Source organism: Pieris rapae, chromosome 9 (genome assembly GCF_905147795.1).
Source record: "Pieris rapae chromosome 9, ilPieRapa1.1, whole genome shotgun sequence".
NCBI classification, from domain to species: Eukaryota; Metazoa; Arthropoda; class Insecta; order Lepidoptera; family Pieridae; genus Pieris; species Pieris rapae.
Genome location: NC_059517.1, coordinates 5,695,147 through 5,712,952, shown reverse-complemented (window position 1 = coordinate 5,712,952; position 17,806 = coordinate 5,695,147). Strand labels below are relative to the sequence as shown.

General features: G+C 32.0%; 1 protein-coding gene across 2 annotated transcripts in view; it reads left to right on the top strand.

Moving 5' to 3' along the window:
• The window catches only part of LOC110996277 (polypeptide N-acetylgalactosaminyltransferase 2), a 39,662-nt gene extending 21,958 nt beyond the window's left edge, over positions 1-17,704 (top strand). The window contains exons 2-11 of one of the 2 annotated variants that reach the window (XR_006750409.1): positions 1,697-1,932; positions 2,896-2,994; positions 3,180-3,247; positions 4,518-4,705; positions 11,322-11,435; positions 12,297-12,475; positions 14,047-14,253; positions 14,537-14,709; positions 15,405-16,141; positions 16,173-17,704. Coding sequence is in view for 1 of the 2 variants with exons in the window: in XM_022263872.2 (XP_022119564.1) it covers positions 1,697-1,932; positions 2,896-2,994; positions 3,180-3,247; positions 4,518-4,705; positions 11,322-11,435; positions 12,297-12,475; positions 14,047-14,253; positions 14,537-14,709; positions 15,405-15,676 (1,536 nt within the window). In the remaining variant the exon portion in view is untranslated. Of the gene's footprint in view, positions 1-1,696; positions 1,933-2,895; positions 2,995-3,179; positions 3,248-4,517; positions 4,706-11,321; positions 11,436-12,296; positions 12,476-14,046; positions 14,254-14,536; positions 14,710-15,404 lie in introns of both variants that reach the window. The other variant, XM_022263872.2, reaches the window with a different exon arrangement.
• The last annotated feature ends 102 nt before the right edge of the window (positions 17,705-17,806 follow it).

Sequence of the window (17,806 nt, the reverse complement as noted above, 5' to 3'; positions counted from 1 at the left end):
TTGTTTCCAGTAATTGCTCATAAGTGGATCAGTCACGGCTCGTTTGACAGTTTGCTCGGAAGTTGAGATTTGATATGCTCTCTTTGGCTCATATGTATATTGCGTAAACTGGCATCACACCGGTCCGAAACACCACTAATAATAATAAATTAAAAACTGTTATACTCAAATTCTGAAACGGAACTTAATTTGTTAATTGTATCTACAAAGTAATGAATGACATGACTTTAATATTAATTTCGGAAAGAAATAGGTTACGAGTTTAAATTAAGTATGTCGATCCGCGTTAATTCAGTCTTAATTCGAAAATCTAATAAATATTTTTTCCCGTTTTTCCATATTTTAATTGTCGCTGACTGTCTTCCTTTTTCTAAAAAAAATATAAATCGGTTTTAGAGTTACATAGTTTATCGAATACAAAACAAAAATATATTCTCTCATTACAATATATTAATAAATAAATGATTGTGTGTAAATGGTACTAAGTTTCGAACTGTCAGAAAAAAATCTCGATTTTATTACATTTTTATAAAGATCCTTTATCAGTATACTCAAATTAACTATGCTATTTTTATATTAAAATTGCTTTAAAGCAAATATGTGTCTTCCTTTGTATCGTACAAAGGAAAATTCTTCATATTTCCCATTTCGATCTCTTTGTTGGTACATGAGAACTAAATATGAAAATAACGAATGAATTGAGAAAACTTTTATTATTTTACTTTTGCTTTAGAAGGCACAGGTATCACTAATAAAACTATAAATAACTCGAGACAAACGTTTGTCTGTTCTACTATGAAGCTCAGCTCTCAGGGCGACGCCTGTGGTATTGAGTTCGATTCCAGGTCGCGAACAGTAAATAACTTACGTTTCTACCTTCAGCGCTATAAAGCTTGCCAAAATTACTCTTTGCCTAGGGAGCCACCATAAAAGGATATTGAGAGCTCGACGGAGGCACTTACATAGCTGTTTACTTTTTACACGAATATGGCTTTATTAGACCTACCCGAAATGGTCTAAGTGGTTATTGTGGACTTGGTTCTCTGACTTTCAATCTTCACATACATAAAATTTTGATCTCGATAAAAAAAATTGTCATTCTCTGGTATTACATTTTTGCTTGTAAAAATATTACCAAAAACACCTTTTCGCCGACATTACCTTTGAATAATGAAAATGTTTACCTAACAAAGGGTCATAAGATAAATATTCAGTGATGTTCTGAAGGCCTTGAGCGACTAAAATATTTAACAAGTTTCGTACGTGTAAAGTTATGCCCCATAAAACATGAGCTTAAAGCTTCCTTGTTAGTTAAAACATATTATGTAGGTGCGCAGGGAGTATAAAATTTTAACTGTGTAAGTTCCGAAGTATTTCAATTAAGGCTTTCATATAAGCGGATAACTTTAGACTAATAATTGATAAAACGTTGGTTTTATTCCTTATAAACGTCATTTTATATTATAACTTAACTTACAATTTACATAAATAAGCATAATAATGTCACTGTTTTAAACTTAATATTCTATTTATTATTATATAGAAACGAAATTTTATAATCACATAAGGTAAGTAAAAAATTATTCAATAAAGCGTGATTTTTTTTAATCCAAATTAAATCTTCAACATATATATTGGTTCACGAAAGTAGACGAAAATACATAGATATCTTATCAAACCATTCGCTTGTTCGCAGGAAGAAAACATAGCACTTAGATTAATAAAGCAGCACGCAGACATAGAAGAACCTGAGAGCAGTCCGATATCACTCGAGGAGTATAGCACAGGCAGTACTGGAAAGTACTTCGATGAGGCAGGCTATGTCGCTGGGGGGGCAAAGGACAATGACCCCTACGTCAGGAACAGATTCAATCAGGTGGCTTCTGATGCGTTGCCTAGCAACCGAGGTGTGCCTGATACGAGAAATGCTATGTAAGTAATACTAGTATATTTAAAAAAGTCTAAGTTTTTATTAAAATAAATAATGTGGCGTATGCGGAATTATAATCTAAATGTATTATATCGTATCAATGGGGCATAGTGTGATAGAAATACCACATCTAAAGACAAAATCACTTAACCAAAAATTGTTAATAAGATATCCGTTCCTACCAAACTGAAACATTAGCACATATATTGCACATTGTAAAGATGCAAGTTCAAATTAAGTAACTACCTCAATATACTTCGGGATCTGAAATAGTTCATCAGAGTATATTTACCGTATCTTTTTAGTTGCAATAATAATAATAGTTCAAGCCGTACCACCGCTGAAGAAGTTTCAGACATAAAACTACGTAAAAGCGTAAATGTGTAAAAAATATTCAATTTTCAATAACTCGAAAGAAGCAATTGAAGGATCAAACATCAATTAGTTAATAAAAAATTTGATTACATAAATTTTCAACCTTCTTTATATACAGCGTACGTTACAGAAGGTTACATTATTAAGTTAGTTACAAGTAAACTGGGTTACTAAAAGTGGCATTTAATATCGATCGCGAGGACGTTACCTCTACACTGTAAAGGTCTTGCTCCAGTTATAAGAGAATTTTATGTTCTAAAAGTGTCGTAGTAGAGTTATGATGTCATCAGAGACTCTATTATTGCACGAAGTTTTATCGTAATTTGGAGATTTATTAAGAATATAAAATATTGAACCAGTTACCTAAAGCTATACGTCAATTCACGCACAAATTATTTATGGAAAACACTAGGCAGAGAACGTTTTACAAAAACTATCTGTGAATCTGTCTCTTCACTCTGAATTTGACTTTATTATAACATCGATAATTTCAGACCAAAGCTAACTTAAACTTTGTCTAACTAAATTTATATAATGTATTCATAAAGAGTATAGTGTATTATCGCTTCTAATGTTAAACATATTTTCAGGTGCCGGCTGAAAAAATACGACGAAGATTTGCCTGAGACGAGTGTTATTATAACCTTTCATAATGAAGCGCGATCTACTCTCCTACGAACCATTGTCAGGTATTTGAACCAGAACTTGTAACAATTTGTATAAAATATACACAAATATTCTTACCTTTTATAAACGATTATTTAGCTACGTTCGTCAATATATGGACATAGAGTTGTTACTTACACAATTTTCGCCAGACTCAAACCCATTATCTGATATACTACATTATTTCTGTATTTTATTTTATTTTCAGCGTGTTGAATCGAAGCCCAGAACATCTAATTAAGGAAATAATTCTAGTCGACGACTTTAGTGATAACCGTAAGTTGACTTAAGTATATTTAATCTGTAGACTTTTTTAAAACTATATATATGTTGTATGTTATAGACACACTAGTTACATATAGCATTATCGCGTGTGTCCGTTCGAATCACGGAACCAATGAATTTTATGTTTTTATTTGTGTAATCAACATTTACTCGTATCATAGAGGAATACTCTGTGAGGAAAGCTGTATGTCTTACACAATACAGTCTTGGCACAATTATGGATAATCAAATCAATAAAACAATTTGCTTCTTTTGTCTCTGGCCAAAAACGTAGAAAGCTAAGCTAAGATGCGTATGCATATAGGGACTAACCTTTTGTAAAAATATTCTTCACACTACATAAACAAATTACGCAACACTTGATTATACACAATTTGCTATAACGATGTGTTTAAAAAGCAATTCTGTTTCACTTTGTGTGCATAAACCATTTGAATGTACCCAACGCTCAATTTAACGCAAAAATTTACATTTTTATTAACAGATTCTTAGTGAGGGTTTATGTAACACTGAAAAATTAGATTTATTTATAAATGATCTTTATATATTTTAAAAATTGATGATGATTAAGTTATTTAGTTCTCAAATGACGGTCGTATAACGGACACAATTTTGCAACTATATTAAAACAATTAATTAGTGTAGTTAAATAAAATAATGAAGAAATAAATCAGAAAATCGATGTCTATCAGCAAGGAGTTGTGAAATAGGATAATTTACTTACATTACTGTGGGAACAACACGCAAACACGTAGTATCAATGTGAATAGAAACGCTAGCAACCCTAGCGACTCATTTGTGATATGATCATTTACAGCCTTTTCGATATAATTCTGCCTCCTATTTCGCCAATTATTTTAAACAAAACAATAGTTATCAAACATATTGTATATAATCTTGTGAGAAAACATAAAATTTTGTAATATATAGATATTGCGAAATTCTCCGTTCAAAGAAATATTACGAATTCTATTTTCACATACATTGTATTTTGTACAATTGTATTCAAAGACGCAATCTTAATACGTGTTACAACACCTAATTAGAATAGTGCCTAGACTGGTTGGAAATGATAGTTAAAACATTCATTATTTAAGACTTAATAACTTATTTTCTTAATAATTTAACGACAGTTAAAATATTATATATTATATGTTCCATTTTGTTAAATGATATAATTCTATGAGAAAAGTTTAAAAATGCCTGGTTGATGTTAATATTAAGCTGTTTTAAAGGATTAATGCATCATTTTATTCTTCAGCTGAAGACGGTGCTGCTCTCAGAGCAATACGAAAAGTGCATGTCATTAGAAACACAAAGAGAGAAGGTCTCATGAGATCTCGGGTCCGTGGTGCAGATGCAGCCACCGCACCGGTACTCACCTTTTTGGACTCACATGTGGAGTGCAACGTTCATTGGTTGGAGCCTCTGCTTAAGAGGATTAAAGAGGTAAGAAGAACTTTGAATATAGCTTATTAAGGATTTAATGATTAGCAATGTGGAAGCAAAGTATAGTAACTTCAATAAAAGGGCGTACAAATTCTAAAGGCCGGCAACGCACTCGCGATGCCTCTAGCATCGAGAGTGTCCATGGGCGGCGGTATCACTTAACATCAGGTGAGCCTCCTGCCCGTTTGCCCCCTGTTCTATAAAAAAAAAGCGAAATTTCTATAATTTTACAATGCTTGTATATGGAATAATCATACGCAAAAATTTAAAAGTATAGAATATATTAGTTGTAGCAGTGACTGGTATTACTGTTGGTAGTAACTATTTTGTTAGATAAATAAGTTTGAGAGAATGCAGGATATTAAATAATAGACTATACTGGTGGTAATTTAATAAATTAGCGGCGTCTGTTAAGCAACCTGGCGTCAATACTGTAGTCGATGTAACGCAATGTGGGCATTAGTACATTAATACGAACTTACTTCAAACTTAAATCATTAGACATCCGCATCTTGTTTAATCAAGTATACATACATATTTAATGGCGTTAGAAACGTCCACATTTGAATATTAATTTATTTTATATAAAAATTACATGAATGCTGTTTTCTTTTCTTTTAATATTTTAATTAACTTTAAGTACAATTTACTTTTCCAGTTCTTTTATTTTTTTTAATTTGGGCTACAGAAGGATAAACTCTAGTAACGAGTTTATGTAATTTACGTTTTATGTTTACTGTAATACTAGGAACGAACAATATTTTATATTGAATAGTTAAAATAAAAGTATTTTTTAAGTATCCTTTACAAAACTTTAGCAGAGCTCTGTCGCATTTGTTAAAAAGAAAATATAACATTTGCAAATGTATTCACGATTATATAAATAAAATATTGACGTAAACTCGCTGATATTGTGAATATATAACTAATTATATGTTCCAATAAGAGTAAAATTTAAAAAAAATATTCGCAAATACCATAGTATCTATACTGTCAATTATACTGATATATTTTGCTATATGACCTCGCAATGTATAAGGAAAAGACGCTTGATAACTTTACTATACATTAACGACCAGAAGGGGCAGGTGTCATCCTTATAGAGGTTCTATTAGTATGACGTAAATAGGTCAAGCCCATAAAGCCAGGCTCTCTTTAGTAACTCTTTATAATTATATTATATTTAGAGTGTTTAGTAGTATACTCTATATATTTCTCTATTGAGAAAAATATAGAGTATATTATTTATATATACTCTATATATTTATAACGACAAAAGCCCTAAAACCCCACAACGTGAAGACGGTAAACATAAGTAATTGTGGTATTGGGATTATAACTCCAACTGTGGCTCAACTTAATTATATTTTATAAAAACTGACTCTAATATTTATATTAAACTAGTAGCCGCTCGTTTATCCTGACTGATTATTTTCTAGAAACCTAAAGAGCGTTAGATGATTTTCGAATGCTTCTAGAATAATGTTTCATAAGCGACAGGTATTTATTAAGCTAAAGTCAGACCTTGACATTACGATACACATCACGTCGTCTCCAAGACGGCATACTTCCATACTCATTAATGATAATGATCGAATAAATAGAGCTTCGTATTGGTTTGACAAATACAACGCTAAATTTAGTGTGTGGTTTTTACAATACATACCAGACGTGCAAGTAAAAACATTTGCTAGAGCTCTCGATCTAAAATGTCACAGCAAATATTAAATTTTAATTTCTTAATAAATTGTCTCCATGTCACAATTCATTTTTATAAAAACAAAAGAAGGCTAAAATATGTCGAAGCAATGGCGTTACCTATTGTTATTCTATACCACAAAGCTTATCAGCGTCAAATCAGTTCAATCGAGCTATAGAACCAAGCAGAAGGCTTTGCAAAGCAATCGAAGTGATGACTGATGATGATTGGCTGATGCCAAGATGGCGTCAGTATTTTTAATAATTTATCTGAAGGTCCTGTTTCTGTTAATATTCTGGTCATGCTATCTAGTCATTGTTTTAGCTCTCGTTTGCTGCATTGTCAACAATCGGTTCCCGTCTCTAGCTTCCTGTCTTAAGACATCTATATTAATATTGTAATTCATTGTTACTATCTTAGACTTCCTACCTTCCTTTCACCACATGTTGTCGTTAGGCTCAATAGTCTTGTCCTTCTCCTTGTCTAATATATTTTTCCATTCTGACATAAACATAAGTTATTAACTAGCATATAAAAACAGTCTATAACTGACTCAGAAGGCACGTAGCGTTCAAGCTTTGATTATTACGGTTTGGTACGGACTATCAAGGTACACTTGTCTTTAAAAATAAGCAGAATACGTACATGGCATCAAACATAAAACTATAATGTGTATTAAATACTTTTTCTTATCTAACTTATGAAACGACTATAAAGTGTTTAGATAGAATAAACTACATTCTAAAATCTAAATTACTGTGTTGTAAGTAAATCCCACATAAAATACTTGCAATATTATTACAACATACTTTTGTGAAGTTTATTTCGAATAAATTCAACATTTTGTAGTCGAAGAGATTGTTCTTTTGTTGTACGCAATGGTAATAAATTTAAACTCTTAAATCTATCAGATTGTATCGGACTCGATCAGTGTTTATGAAACAAACGAGGTTAGACTCTTAATTAATCTTTATTTTACGTCTTTGCATGCAAATTTAGATACATAAAAACTATTTAGTTATCTTTTAAATAAGAAGTGTCAGGCATTGAAGGCTGATCACCCACTTGCCTATTAGGTTTAAAAAAAATGATCATGAAACAGATTCAAAAATCGGCCAAGACCTAAAAAGGTTGTAGCGCCACTGCTTTATTTTTTTTTAATATGAAAAGTCTATAACAGCTTTATTTAAGGTGGTGCTCAGTGATTTATTCCTGTGAAAACAATTCTTGATTGGCTGTAAAATATTTAAATGAAACAATACCGTTTAATCAAAAGCGATTTCTTAAATTAGCCGTAAATAAATTGCAATTAAATAAGATCAGAAAATTGGTGTAAAACAAATTTGTTACGACAATACCAAACCGTCTTTGCGATATTTAATTAGAACGTAAAAAATTCCAAGATGAACCATCTCGACCACTGCAATATTGCAAAACCGATTTACTTTGAAAGTAAGTTGCTTCATGTACGATACCGCATTACTTTTGATCAAGTTCAAGTTACAGGCGAACAGCGAGCCATCGGATTACGAAACCCTTAGTATGCATTTCTCAACTGAATCAAAAGACCTCTTCAAATTCTAATCTTAAGTCATAATCTAGTCTTCAGCGTTGTCAAATACGACAGCCTTTATTTAGCGAAATGGTTTAACAACACTTGAAACTATTTAAATTTGATTGACGTTCCAAAGAATTATTTAATAATATAATATAATAATTATTTAATTATATGGAGGTTTAGGCGTGTTTTTTTAGGATGCACTTTTAAATTAAAGATTCAGTTGTCTTACTATAAAATTTAAAACGGTTGTTCCAGTTAAGGAAAAAATGGACACGTTAGGAAGTTCTCGCTATATCTCCTGCCTTATTCCATACAGTAGTTACTCAAGCGTGGTGAGCGGAAGATGCAGGTTGCGCAAGTTAGATCATCTGTATCCCTTCACCCCCTGGTATTGCGAAGTCCACTCATTGTTTCCAACGTAATCATGCGACCTCACGCCATTCTGGAAGGTTCTAGACTTCCTGTAATACTTGTTACTTATATGATGTCAGGAATTTGAAAGGACGTCCGAACAAAAGCGAATTCTTTAATTTAATCATTTGAGTCCAAGTATCGCAATAGCGGATACTAAGAGGTTAATGTTAAATAATATAACTTTATCAGCTAAAAGGTAGAATGCTATAATATAGTAAAAAAAACACGTAATCGTAATGACTACAAAATAACTTTTTTGTGTATTCAATATTGACGTTTTTTACGATACAAAGCAATTTCAACTAACAACTGGGTTTTTATATTTGGTTTCAGTATCAAGTTTTTTTTCAATTTCATAGTGATTAATATTTTTAAGAAGGATCTTAATTCATTTCACACAAAAAAGGTATGCGGTTTTGATAGAACACGACTTGCATTTTTGAATATATTCGTATAATATTGTAATAATTTTTTTTTATTAGTATAAGCTAATTTAATTTAAAAAAACTTAATTACAGTAATGTGTTTGGTTATAATTACGCTATATTTAATTTTCTACGTGAAATTGAAACGTTTCAGCAGGTCATATAATGTTAATAAGTACCTTAAATTACCTCATAACCTTACGAAATCTTTAATCATTACGATTAGACTCGCATGTGTAACCCAATCTTCTAATTTCAAGTCACCTTACGCATTTATTTGAAATTTCAACACTCCTCTGTTAAACTAAATCTTCATGCAACGGGATAAGAGCTAGAATCGCATGTAGAGACCAAACTTAATTTAACCATGTCATTACTGGACGAGTAGGATCCGGTTTGGGCCGTGACATTCGCGTAATACGACTGTGGACCTTGACACATGACATAAAACTCTTCATTTGGTGACAACGTGACCTTGTAAATGGTAGTTACTGATAATCTTTGACAGCTAAAAAGAAACCTAAGACTCTACCTTAGTAGAAAGTATGTTTTATAAATAATTTAATTGACGACTCACCTAATTTAATTAACTAAACATTTAATCCTGTATTTTTTTATTAAATTTAATTGTTCGAATAGAAAGATCAATTGGTAGTCAAAAAAATATTTCACACTCAATCAAAGGTTGAGAAAAATACATAGTTGGTAAGAATAATTAATAATTAAATTTTAAATGTATTAATCTGTTTACGCCGCGGTTATTTCACACAATAAATACATTTGCCTACAAAATAAATGTTAATTGTGTATTTTTTAGCTGTTAAAAAGTACCGAAATGACCTTCACTTTCACACCGCACATTGCACTCATCTAAAAACTGATATATTGGCCAAGGCCCACTAATTTCATCTTAAATTCAATATTAATATATACGTAACATTATGTTAATTTGTCTTAAAAGGTAGACGTGTCACGGTCAAGAAATGATGTAACATCCACTGGCACGTCTTTTTCTTTTCTACTGTATATTTTCTTATGCAAAAAATTAAAAAAAGGAACAGAATAGCGAACTTTAAATACCCTTATACAAGCACCAGTAAGGTTGGCTGCCGTGAACCACAGTCAATGCGCCCATGCAACATACAGTGAAGGTAACCAACCCATAAAAGTCGACGGTCTGTGTCAGTCATAGACGGCTGATTATTATATGAGTATATTATGACTTATTCAAGTCTATAACGAATAAAAAGATGACAAAACAGATACAGTAAAGCTTGGTTATAAACTTTTATTTCTGGGAGCTAAAAATTTGTACCGTTTGGTTTTCATTGTTAACACAGACGTAAATATAAAAATTCCAAACGGATATTAATCGATTGTTTTATTAATGATGATGCAAAAGATGTATAATTGTAATTCAGTTTTTTTCGTGAAATAATAAATATTACCCGAATAATTAATACTTACTAGGCGACACAGCCGCAGGGCCGCAATTATATTTGTTTATGTGGTACCTACTACGTGTACCAACGTAATTGATATATACCTTGATAAGTATTTAATTAATCTAATCAATTCCCACACTCAGATGATTTGTTTGATCTGAACTTTATAGTTTTCTGATTTTTTTTCAAAGAAATGAAGCTTATTCATACTAAATCGCCACGATTTCCGATCTAACGTATACAAAACTGCATTTAAATCCGTGCCCATATATTCTTGTCCATTTAAGCTGGAAGTGAAGGCGTATGGAACGTAGACAGGTGTCAGAGACTTAAGTACGACCAGTTTCTCTACACATCTCATTTTAATAAATACTTTTTTTTCTAATAATAATAGCTAACAAACTATGGACCCATATATTATCAATGATTAGGTCGCTGGTGAGTGAGTGTTAATAATAATAGAAATAGCCAAGTTATTAGTTAATAATAATACTAATAGTAGTATTATTATTAACTAATAACTTGACACTATCCTAGTTTCTGTTTAATATTCGTATTTATAAAGAATACTAATTGGGCATACCACCTTTAATGCACTGCATATGTATTGTGATGTAACAAATTTTATGACTTCTATCTCCTCTACGCTTTCCGGTTAACCCCTGCATAATTTTACGTCACTTATTTTTAATTTGAACGTGAGCTGTGTGTTTACAATTTGAAAATATTAGAATAAAAAACATAATTATTACAAACTCACTTTTTTGCTGCAGAAAACGGAATCTCCTGTTATCAAGTTCAATCAAAACTTATGTCATATTTCAAAAATTTCTATTATTGTTGGTTTTTGTATCATAAAACTTCACACTTAATAAGAAGTACTCAAAAAGTAGAGTAACCAACTCCTATTAATTAAATACATATCTTTTACCAATCTCCTGCTAAGTGATGCTATGTATAATCGGTAGTAAATATTTAAGTTCTATAACTTCTTTGAAAATCTACGCTTAATACATACCAAGTAAAATTCCAATTAATGTATAACAATAATTCCGTATTCCAACAATTCCAGGATCCAACGCGGGTAGTGTGCCCAGTTATAGACGTGATCAGCATGGATACGTTCCAGTACATTGGTGCGTCGGCGGACTTACGCGGCGGCTTCGATTGGAACTTGGTATTCAAGGTGAGCCTGTGCAATCTAATAGGCTACTTTCGGAATTTAAACTTAATGAAGGTCCAAGTACCCGGAATAAAAATAAGCATATCAGCAAAACATTTCTTTGGGAAATAATTATAATCGTAAAAATATATAGGATATTTGCATCCGATTCCGTTGATCATTTTTCATGGTGACATACTGATTTACTCACGGGATTTTACTTCGCCGTGAGATTCAGTAGTCATTGCGCACATAAAATCCATTACTGCACAGTGCACAACCTGCTTTCAAACTCATGACCTCTGAGAATCCCACACACCACTACACTTACTGATCTTGCTCCTTTTATAATGGAAATACTATTTTTCATTTAGTCACTTAATAGTTACATCATTAAAATATTATCTAGCCTTATTGCTAAAATCGATATTATATAATCAATATGATAATATCTATCATTAATAACTCACCTAGATCAAATGTCATATGAGGAATAATAACCCATTCGATGAGTAACCTTGAACTTCACTGAAGCGAATGAATATTAAAATTTCCATTTTTTCTGGCTTTGATTAAGATTTAATTTTTTAGAACATTTTTTACTATCACGTGTTTCAAAACATCGTTATGATGTTTAATTCTGATTAGTTTTTCCTGTATCTGTACAAATCATTCTCGTGTTCGTATCGTCGAATTCGCATAGTTAAACGTAAATATATCTATCTAAATAGTTGACACTAAATTAGGAAGACTTAGTTTATGATATATTTTATTTAGAAACAAGTTAGGAACAGTCAACAAATTTAATCAATAAGAACACAGAATTCTTCTGTGACTGAGTCAATTATCGAAGAGATTGTTACATATTTTTTTAAATACTTTCAGTGGGAGTATCTATCGCATGCTGAACGAAGTGGCCGCCTCAGTGACCCAACCCAAGTGATCCGAACGCCCATGATCGCTGGGGGTCTCTTCAGTATGGACCGGGCATATTTCAACAAACTCGGCAAATACGATATGAGGATGGACGTCTGGGGCGGAGAGAATCTTGAAATCTCTTTCAGGTAGGTTGAAAAATAATTTTACAAGAATTTATAGCAATAGGAGGACTCTGAATGCGACCGAAATGTAGGTCAGCAATTTATCCTACCTATCAAAATGTATTTCTAGACAGGGTTTTCCAGGTTTACCATAGCCATTTAATTACATTTCTTATTTACAAAGAAAATAAACTTTTAAATCGTGAAAATAGTTACAGAGTTATGCCGAAACTTATGTTGTTCAAGTTAGTTTACTTCGACTTTCTTGAGGCAGTTTTGAAGTGAACTCAGCCTTTTAATATACCCCGTTTGAAAATTGTTTTGCCGTTATATAAGTTGTAATAATTGCATTTATAGCAAATATTTTTCTAGCAATTGTACCGATTTTGATTCACCATCAATTTATTGTAACTATAGGTTGTAAACTAATTCAAAAGCGCAGTTCATGACGCCCTCATAATTTAATTCTACCTAAGTTTATAACCAATTACGGCAAAAAAACATTGAGCGTTGGGGGAGTACTGTGGTATAATAGACTCCCAAAAAATGGAAAAAAGTGCAGGCAGCCTAGCAATATTAAAATTAAGATTAAAAGACCATCTATTGAGTGATCCCAATCTACGGAAATGAAAGTTTATCCAAGTTCTACCAAATTTCTGTTTTTTTTTTCAAATTCTAACGTTAGCATATAAGTGTTCTCATGTAAGTGACTAATGTCTATTATGAGAATAAATGTCTTTAAACCTAAACTAATCGGTAAAAATTCCCTAAAATAATTATTAACATACTATTACGATTATTATTATAAAAGGTTCAATGAAAAGTTTCTCGACTTTTCTAAACCTAGAGACGTTATCAGCAAGCTGATTCTTGACCGGCTTTAAGTCTTTAAGTCTATCACATACCACTAATTGCATAAAGCCTCGTTGAGTCAAAACAGAAGTCGGCATAACGTTAAATACATAGCGCCTACCATAAATCGCATTTTACCTCTTCAAAACAATCTGTACGCCTGTGCGAAATTATTGTCATTATTTTTTTATTTTGGTAATGCTCAGAATTCTATTTAACAGTTGTGTAATTAAAATACAAATAGTATATATACTTTATTGATATGGAACTTTCTGTTTTCACGTTAGGTAACATTCTTTTTATCCGGTACACTCTTGACAGAGCGATCGTGATCGCTATGTACGTATAGTAGTGGTAATAGAAGGGGCAGATGTGATGCGCTTCACAAAGTTCCGCCATCGTTGCCTATTAGAGGTCATTATACTGCACTGATTGAGTGAACCTCCAACGACAGACTTTATCTGATCAGTCCAACGTGTAGTTCATCTGCCGCGCGGTCTAGTGCCTTCCACCTTCCCCTAGACGACAAGGCGTTCTATAGACTGATCGCCACGCCGAGATACGTGTCCGAAGAATGTAAGGATGCGAGATTGTACTGTTGAAAACAGACGTTGCTTAATACCGAGTTTTTGAAGTACCTATACGTTTGTACGATTCTCAGTCCACGAAACCCCAAGCATTCTCCTCCAGCATCACATTTCCAGAGTATAGTTAGATAACATATTCTCATACTATTCCCACAGAGTATGGCAATGTGGTGGTTCCCTAGAGATAGTCCCATGCTCCCGTGTGGGGCATGTCTTCAGGAAACGTCATCCGTACACCTTCCCTGGGGGATCTGGAGCTGTCTTTGCGAGGAACACCAGGAGAGCTGCTGAGGTTTGGATGGATGATTACAAGGAACTATACTATCGCTCACAACCACTCGCTAAACAAGTTGATTTTGGAGAGTAAGTAACATTTAAAGTTATTTATATGTATTTTTTGAAGACGAGTTTTTGCCATTATTTATACAACGTAGAAAGAATGGTTTATTTACTACGCTTGGAGACTAAACATCATGTTATTGTTAGAAAGTCCATGGATTGATTTTAAAAACCTGTGCCTTGAACCGAAATATTAAAAAAAATTGTTATCTTAAAACCTACTTGTGTATCAACCTAGACCGGATATAGGTGTTTTCATAGCTACTTCCTACTACAAAATTATTTATAATACATTTTATAATTCCAGCATTTCTGAACGGAAATCTCTAAGAGAAAAGTTACACTGCAAACCATTCCGGTGGTATCTCGAACATGTCTATCCAGAGCTGCAGGTGCCTGCGTTCGCTGGAGGATACCGCCCAATTCGGCAGGGGAACAGATGTCTGGACACTATGGGTCACCTCGTTGATGGCACCTTGGGTACGTGATTGCCATTGCAATTGAAATGAAATCAAAACACCTGCGTTTAATCTTTGCTTACTGTCACTTTGTACCATTAAGCCCAGCTAAGCCAACAGCGTTAAAAATGAACAAATCGTGCTTTTTTATATATATGATATTAGTGATTTATATAATTATATTTATAGCTAAACATATTTTTATATAAATATAAAATAATTATTAATTATTAAGGTATTAGAAGTTCACGGATTAGAAGCAAATTTTTGGTCAAGTCATATAGAATCTTTAAAGATATGTTAAACGTTTGTATATCTATATCCATAGTTCAATTAACTGAACTCTTGATTGACCAACAGTGGTAAAAGTTAAAATAAATACGTTTAGTTTTCGTTTTGCAGTGTGGGCCTAGTCGCTTTAGAGCGCGACTCTCATCCTTGAGGTCATTAGGTTCGATACCCGACTTGGACTTTCTTTCTATGTGCGAATTTAACTTCGCTCGAAAGGTGAATGAAAACATTGTGAGTCGACATGTTAGACTCAAAATGTCGACGGCATGTGTCAGGCACAGGAAGCCGATCACCTACTTGTCTATTTGATTTACAAATCATTAAACAGATTCAGAAACCTGAGGCCTAGACTAAAAGAGGTTCTAGCGCCATTGATATTATTTTTAATGTTCTGTATCAGTTCTCTAAACACAACGATATTTTCAGGTCTCTACCCCTGCCACAACTCAGGTGGTAATCAAGAGTGGTTATATGACAACGGCCTAATCCGGCATCACACGCTCTGTATATCGCTTTCTGATGATAGAGTGACAGCAGTTCTCGCTCCTTGCGACCAATCTGATGACTCCCAGCTTTGGAAGATCAAGGGATCAATGATACGACATTCGAAGTTAGACGTATGTCTGGACTCCGATAGACCTTCCTTATACTTAACTAAATGTGATAGAAGTAAATCCAGTCAACTCTTTAACTACTGATGGTTGAAAACTAGTTATTGCTGATAAGCGGGTTATTATAATCTTTAACTCACTAAGATGCCATAGTAATAGATTTTACATTTATAACACTAATTATCCGTGAAATGGAGACGGTGGCGTTTGACAAAGACAAACACAAACATAAATTAATAATAGCTACATAACGGGATTCTTTTTATAAGAACCCCTAGTATAACATGGAATGCAAGCATTTATATGCTTAAAGTATATCCAATGATTTTGTATGTACGCTTAGTCTTTGCCTTCGTTATTTTCTTCACGTAGCTCATTTTTGTGTATGTAAACTTATAAACTGCCTTCTTCAATGATATTAGTAGTAGTCGTTAATGGCATCACTCATATTTTTAAGTCGGATATAGTATCTAGAAATTGATATTAATCACTTAACACCAAAACTATGATTAATATTAGCGAAGTGCACTTCCTCATTCATCGTATCACAATGTTCAGATTTTCTAGCATCGTAGTGCTAGAGACGTGTTTTACTTTACATCAATGCAGCTCTCGAAGGAAGCGATTGTATTCTAACATTAATTACAAGTTGTATTCGTTTACAAATTATTTAAAGAGACTTTGAGTATCGACACATAAGTAATCAACATTGTAATGCAACAAGCATTATTAACATCTACTAGTCGTCGATTCGTGACATTTAGAATACATCTTTAGATTTCTAGAATAGCACGACTTCATTAGCTTGGACAGCATGACAAGGAACAGAACAATAATACGAGTCCTACGCAAATAGACCATATAGTAGAAATTATTTAATAGATATTATAATTAGCAATCTCAATTAGACATTCCAATTAATAAGACTATAATTTTAAGGTCACAGATCATCACTGTACATTTATACATTGTATTATACACATTCACAATACATAAGTTACCAATGTAAATAATGTGCCGGGATTGTGGAATGGAAAATGAGTAGGTTTAAGAAGAGTTGTTTGTGTAAATATTTTTGTAAGATTTTTGTTGCAATTATTTTTATTAATATAGTTGATTTTTAAACCTCCTATGTTTTAAGGTGTATTTACTTAATTTCACGTTTATATTATAGCTTGAAATTTTTTTTCAAAGATCAGGAAGTAATATAACAAATGCTTAATTTTAACCTCACTAAATTCAACATCGTTTTATTAGCTTTGTGTGTCACACTATAGTGATATTTGTCACATATATGTCTTTAAACGTTTAGAAGATATTATTAGTTTATTTTCTGTTATTTAAAGTTTAGATAAGTTTTATTTTTATTTTTATACAATTTTATTTACATTAGTTTTACGCAAAACCGTCCTGTTAATTATTTGAAATCTCATTATAATATAATTTTTAATCACTGTTATTTCCAAAATATATACTTTTCTTATTTAATAAATGCCTTCAATTGCAGGTTATATATCTCCATAAACCGCTGAAATGTAATAATATTATTTCGTTATCTATAACTTCAATAATCTTATGACTAGAGTAACAATAATAGTTTATCATATAATATTATAGCAATTTGTGAAATATAACTTGAGGAAATAGATTTAATAGGTAAAGCAAATTGTTTATTTTAATTAGTCATAATTTTTGTCCAAGCGACTCAGATAAAAATATCACCGTGTAAAAATATAATTGTTTTATTTACGAATACAATATTTACTTTAAATATATAACGTTGTTAGATTACTTCACACTTTCACATTGATACTGTATGCATTTGTATTACTTACTTTTATAGTATTCAATATTTTTAACTTTTGTAATAAATATGTTTTGTCTCTATTGATTTGGGACATTTTATCATATAGATATATATATAATTCACACTTACCCAGTAACTTTGTTTTAATGTATATAAAAATATGTACAAGTAAAATTTTTGTGAAATATAATCGAGACAGATTTGTATGTCTGATTATTTTAATTTATCTGAGATTTTAACCACAATTAAAAAGCATTGGCATATTCCTAGTCAAGATTTATGTTTATTGTTTTTCTAAATTTGTTCAACATGAAGAGTGATTTTAATTTAGTGAGAAAATTGTTTATTATAAAGATTATTAATTTACTATCGTTTTATTTAACTCCCAGACGTTTGACATTGACAGTTGA